This window comes from Verticillium alfalfae, genomic scaffold (genome assembly GCF_000150825.1).
Source record: "Verticillium alfalfae VaMs.102 supercont1.2 genomic scaffold, whole genome shotgun sequence".
Taxonomy (NCBI): Eukaryota; Fungi; Ascomycota; class Sordariomycetes; order Glomerellales; family Plectosphaerellaceae; genus Verticillium; species Verticillium alfalfae.
Genome location: NW_003315037.1, coordinates 279,325 through 284,993, shown reverse-complemented (window position 1 = coordinate 284,993; position 5,669 = coordinate 279,325). Strand labels below are relative to the sequence as shown.

Here is a 5,669-nt window from a genome sequence, read left to right as displayed (position 1 = left end):
GGGGGGGGGGGGGGGGGCGCCCCAAAAAAAAAAAAAGGCGGCCGCCGCCCGCAAAGGGGGCCCAAGAATAACAATTTCGGCGCCCCCCCCAGGATGAGCGCCGACCACCGGGGCGTTTTCAGGAAGCGAGCGCCCCCCCCTCTCCTTTTGAGACCCGGCGAAGTTTTCCTTTTTTTTCCTTTTGGGGGGAAAACGCGGCGCGCCACGCAGAAGAGCTGCGGGGAGGAGCAGTGGATGCACCATTCGCCGACGTCAATGGCAATGTTGCGCATCTGGGTCGCGAAAAAGTCGAGCGTCATGATGTACTCGGAGACGGGGGTGCCAAAGATATTGTCGGCGCGGAAGGTGGTAGAGGAGTTTGTATTGCGGATCACGAAGCGAACCCGAAGATCGTCGTTCGAGGGGAATTGGCCGGGCTGGCCGGGCTGGTCGCTGATGAGCTCAAAGGACATGGAGAAACCCGGGGCCGGGAACGAGGCGTATGGCGACGAAGGATCGGTGCTGGTGGTCAAGAGCTGGGTGAGCGACCAAAAGGCAATGAACGGGTGGAACGAGGTGAACATGAGGGTGAGCTTGTCCGTCTCACCGCGAGAGGAGACGACGGCAGCCAGCGCGTCCAGGATCCCCTGGGCGAGCGCTTGGCCCGCGATGCTTCGAACAGGGTCGCGCGTCGAGGCGCCCGACAGGGAGCTATCGGTGTTGAGGGCCAGCTGCTGCTTGAAGGCATTTCGTTCAAGAAATGCAAGGGTAGGCTCCGACAGGACGGGTTCCTCGAGCTGCCGGTGAATCGTGGAGTTGTGGTTGGCTTGGTATCGCACGTAGTCGAAAACGTCGTAGGCGTTCCAGAATGAGGGAAAGTCGTCAGCAAAGGCGCCATCCAGAGGTAGCGAGGAGAAGATTTCCCGGTAGCTCTCGAGCGTGGCGTCGGCCTCCTTGCGGATATTCTCATCCTCGGGCAGCTTGTCCATGGCATTCAGCCAGTTGAAGCACCCCTTGTGTCCATGGAGACTGGCACCGTGTCAGCGGGAATGCTGGCTAGGCGGAACACTGGCTGCGGCACTTACGGAATTGACGTCTCCTCCAGCGTGGAGAGGGTGTTGATGGCGGGGTACTGATAACCGCTGAGAGGGTACTGCGTGTAGTTGTCCGTCACAGCGTCGTAGGACAGGCTGACGCCGCCGGCCTCGTCCAGAAACTCGTCATCGACGGGAGGGTAGAGACCCTGCAGGAAGGCAGTGGCGCCGGCGATGGTGTGGACGTCGGTGTTGGTCAGAATGGTGAGCTGTGAGTTGTCGAGCGTGTCCCTTTCGATGCCGCGGATCGGCGCCCTGAAGATGCTGTCCTGCGCATTCGTCCCGTCAATGTAGCGATGCCTGAAGGCGACGCCTTGGCCGTACATCTGCTGGGCGCCCTGGGGTGTGATGGTGCTCGCGAGACCGCCGCGCAGGGGAGTGCGCTCGCCGTTCATGATGACGGCGACAGAACCCCACACTGTAGGTTCAGAATCGGCGGAGGCGATGGCGGCCAAAGCGACGAGCACGACATTGCGATAGGAGGGAGCCATATTGGGCGATGAGCCGGTAGGCAGAGGTCAGGAACAGGGCGGGAGGAAAGCAGAGCGACCAAGAAAGATCACGGCAGCTCGACGTCAGGCCAGCCCACGGGTTATAATGCAGTATGCCGCTTTCCCCTCTCTCGCCCTCGCCCTCACCCTCCAAGTTGGCGAGTGGGAGGGGGAGGAGCTCGAGAGAGCCAACGCCTTTTTTAGGTTCGCATGCAGCCTCGAATCCTTGCACTACCCAAGACAAAGGCGGAAGCAGGTAGCAGGTACACAAGTCAGTGCCTGCCCGCAGCTTGGCAAGGCAGGTAGCGGAAACGCCATGTGCCAGTTAGCGCGTCGGTGGTGATGGTGTCAGTCGATCGAGCGATGAGCCTCTAGAGGGCCGGCCGCAACGCAAAAAAGAGAGTTGCCAGTCCAAGCGCAGGTCCGGGTTGGGTGCGGGGGTGTAGCTTTGAGAAAGCTCCCCCCCCCCTCTACACTCGTAGCGTGCGGATAGGTGTGGGTAGGCCGACTTGCCAGGCCTCAAAGGGGAAGTCGATGATGGCGATCTGCGTGCTCCCCGCACCGCACTGCACCGCACCGCACGTCTTGGGTAGTGACTTGTTGCTGTCCTCCATGGCTTGCACGGCCACCCCATCCATCACTTACCAAATTCCATCAATTCCGTATGCCGCCCAGCACTCGTTGGAAGCTCCGATAAGGCACAGAGGCTTGAGAACCCTGCCGTGGTGCCCGCACGCCGGAGCGCGGCCAATGAAGTCGGCTTGGTGGGGTTGTTCGGGTTGGGTGCGTGCAGGTCGGCGAGGGGGGACTGGTATCGATGGACTGACTCTCTTGATCTGGGTTGCTTGCTTTGGGTCGTGGGGGCTGGGAATGGCACCTTGGTACGTGCAGGGGAGCGGGGGGGGGTGTCCCTCTGTCGGTGAGGCTTCCGACGGACCGACCCAGCTGAGAACGTCGGGTTGCACCAACGTGAAGGGCGTGACGCCATGGTTTGCGCATGTCGTTTGTTCAGGATCTTGTTCGGGCCGCACAGGTTCGATCCCAAGACGGCGGCTCTGCGTGCACAGCATGAAAATGGAATGCTGATGGGAAGGGTGTTCTGTGAGACATTCTGCGAGCGGTGGGTTGATGGTTGGTGGTCAGTCTGTCGAGTCGTCTAGAGAATGTACAAGAGTCAATTGGGTTCAGGTCCGGGAAGGGGGGCTCTACTGCTTACCTCATCTCTGTCTTTCTCTGCGTGTGCTCGCTCACAGGTACCTAAGTATACACAACACCACCACAGACGGCATCAACGTCGAGCTGTAGCGCTTTCCAAGCTGGTCGGTCATTGAGGATCATGCGGTTGCGTCTCGCACCGCCTAGGCTCCCTGCCTCCTGGACCTAATAAAAGACTCATCTACAGATCATCAGCCTTCATCGACCCAATTGACCATCCAATTGACCACCCGATTGACCACCCGATTGACCACCCAATGGACGACCCGTACTCTCACGATACCCCTTCGAGCAAAGCAAGAGATCACATGATATCCCTCGATGTCCCGTCGCTTGGTTCAGACTAACACGTCCCCATGGAACACAACAAAACCTTTCCCCCAAGTCCAACCCACGTCTGTTGTCCTACGACTGGCGCCCACCCCCCCGGCATCGGCGTTTATACTTTATCTCAGGGCCCCAAAAAGCCCCACCCTTTGTGGTTCCGAGAAACTAGGCCGAGTCGGCATGTTTCCAACCTACGACTGCTTCTCATACTCGTACATTTCTGCTTTTGTTGCGCAAGAATCCCAGTGGCAGTTGTTTTGAAACGGGACAGGGATTGTATGCAAACCCGGCGGGCGGGCGTGTGTGTCTTTTTGTGTGTGTGTGGCGCCCATTTTGTGAGGGCTGATAAGTGACAACACCGATGCCGTGAAAGGGGAAGGGCCGCTGATGATCACATGTCGGCATCTCTCGCTCAAGCGCACGAGGGTGAATAAATCCTGGCCAGGACCTCCCCGTACGGACTCATGCTGTCTCGACTCCTTTCTGACGTGTCCGCCCAACGCCTCGCTCGACTGCAGCAGCGAGAAGTGGCAGCTGCCCGCCCTGTCGGGATTATTGTCCACAAAGACAACATCCGCCACTTGGGCGGTCAGGTGGAATGTTCTTCAGAGGCCTGCCGGCCAAGGTATATTGGTTGACTCTACCCCGTATGCCGATCCAGCCCTGCCTTCGCTGCCGCCCAAGCAGCGTTACTGCATGCATGTCGCGTGCTCCAAATGCCTTCACCTACCTCCCATATTCATGACTTCTTTTCCACGTTTCAGCGTTTCCATGTCGTTGCCGACGCTCTAACCCCCCCTGGCGAGACCCCGTTCCTCTCTTGCGCACCTCGACTCCACGATGGAGAAGCAGAAACTCTTTTTTCCCCCCTTCTTTTTAGCTCGAGTGGCCTTTGAGCTCCTCCTCGACCTGCTTCGTCACCACAGTGCGCACCTGCTTCCAGTCGGCCGCCACCTCCGACACCCTCTTCTCCTTGCTCTCGAGCCCGACAAACTCCTGCGGCAGCACCTTTGCCGGCAAAGTCAAAGCCGGCCTCGTCCTTTGAGCGCCAGCTCAACAGCGCCGGCAAACTTGGGCCGGGTGGCGCCGCCGACAGCAAGATGTGCGGAACCTCGGGCCCGCTGCGCTCGATCGACGCAGCGACGCGCGACGCGACGCCGTGTGCGGTCGAGCACGTACGCGCGCTGCTGTGTACAGGTTCCTGATCGTCTCGGTCGTCTGCTCGTCACTGACGCGCTCGCTCTCAAGTCGCGGCGCGCGCTTGTGAGGACGTCCTTGTAGACGGGGCCGAAGCGCCCTTGGTCTTGAGCTCTGACAGCCACGTTGTGACCTCCTGGCCCGCCTGCTTCTTGTTCCACTCATCACCCATGCCGACGCTCGAGGCAAACTCGTACGCGAGAAACCAGAGAAGACTCTCAAAGTTGTTGGACACGAGAATGTCCATGGCCGGATTCAGCGTCTCCTTGGCACCGTCCTCGTGCGCCTTGGCACCGTCCTGGGCGAGGCCCACCGGCGGCCCTCGGCGCCGTGAGCCTCGTGCTTCTCGGAGCGCTCCGGGGTCCAGAAGCGGTGGAGAATGTCGTTCTCGTTTGTCGCGACGACGAGCTTGGCCACGGGCAGGCCCATGCGGAAGGCAAAGTAGCCCGCCAGAATGTCGCCCAAAGTTGCCCGTCGGAACACTTAGCGGACCTTGTCGCCGAGCTTCAGCGTCTCTGACGACTTGATGAGGTCAAAGTACGCGTGAAAGTAGGACACCACCTGGGCGGAGAATGCGAGCCCAATTGATCGAGTTGACGGCACCAAGGTTGTGCGTCTTGTTGATTTCGGGGTCGGCGAAGAGGGCCTTGACAATGTCCTGAGAGGATAGGTGTCAGCATGAGGAGCAAAGGGGGCCCCGTCACGATGTGTGTGGCAGACTCACCTGGCAGTCATCAAATGTGCCGGTCACGGCAAGGTTGTGGACATTGTCGTCGAGGACGGTGGTCATCTGGGCCTCCTGAATGGGGGACACACGACCCTTGGGGTGGAGGATGAACACGGACACATCCTTCTTGCCCCTGAGGCCGTAGATGGCGGCGGAGCCCGTGTCACCGCTCGTGGCGCCGACGACAGTAAGGTGATGCCTGTCACGTCCCGTCTTGCCCTCGTTCTTCCTCACGAGGAAGTACTCGAACAGGTTGCCGAGGAACTGCAGAGCGACGTCCTTGAAGGCAAAGGTCGGGCCGTGGAAGAGCTCGAGCAGGTACAAGTTGTCGTTGAGGTGGCGAAGAGGGGTGGTCTCGGGGGCGCGGAAGGTGGAGTAACTCCTCTCAATGATTCCCTTGAGATCTTCCGAGGGAATCTCGGCGGAGGAGATGTAGAGAGAGAGGATCTCAAAGGCGAGCTCGGTGAAGGACTTGTCCTTCCAGGACTGCCAGTTTTCGGCCTGGGGGATCTCGGAGGGAATGTATAGGCCGCCATCGGAGGCGAGACCCTTGAGGACGACCTCCTCGAAGGAGAACTGGAAGGCGGGATCAACAGGATACTCTAAACACACGGGAGGAAAGGGAAAAGAAGACGACGA

The 5,669-nt window shown here is 59.7% G+C and overlaps 3 protein-coding genes across 3 annotated transcripts in view; all 3 read right to left on the bottom strand.

Moving 5' to 3' along the window:
- Positions 1-1,564, bottom strand: part of VDBG_01556 (conserved hypothetical protein) — a gene marked incomplete at both ends in the record, with an annotated part of 1,970 nt that extends 406 nt beyond the window's left edge. Inside the window, 2 exons of the mRNA XM_003007322.1 lie at positions 241-1,008; positions 1,065-1,564. Of these exons, the coding sequence (XP_003007368.1) occupies positions 241-1,008; positions 1,065-1,564 (1,268 nt within the window). The remainder of the gene's footprint in view (positions 1-240; positions 1,009-1,064) is intronic.
- A 637-nt stretch (positions 1,565-2,201) lies between these two features.
- On the bottom strand, positions 2,202-2,552 carry VDBG_01555 (predicted protein; the record flags this gene model as incomplete). Its single annotated transcript, XM_003007321.1, has 1 exon — positions 2,202-2,552. One exon carries the CDS (start codon positions 2,550-2,552, stop codon positions 2,202-2,204), a length of 351 nt encoding a protein of 116 aa, XP_003007367.1.
- Positions 2,553-3,866: 1,314 nt separating this feature from the next.
- Positions 3,867-5,566, bottom strand: VDBG_01554 (threonine synthase; the record flags this gene model as incomplete). Its single annotated transcript, XM_003007320.1, has 5 exons — positions 3,867-4,293; positions 4,378-4,657; positions 4,862-4,961; positions 5,028-5,339; positions 5,411-5,566. The coding sequence occupies 5 exons, from the start codon at positions 5,564-5,566 to the stop codon at positions 3,867-3,869; spliced, it is 1,275 nt and encodes a 424-aa protein (XP_003007366.1).
- Between the last annotated feature and the right edge of the window lie 103 nt (positions 5,567-5,669).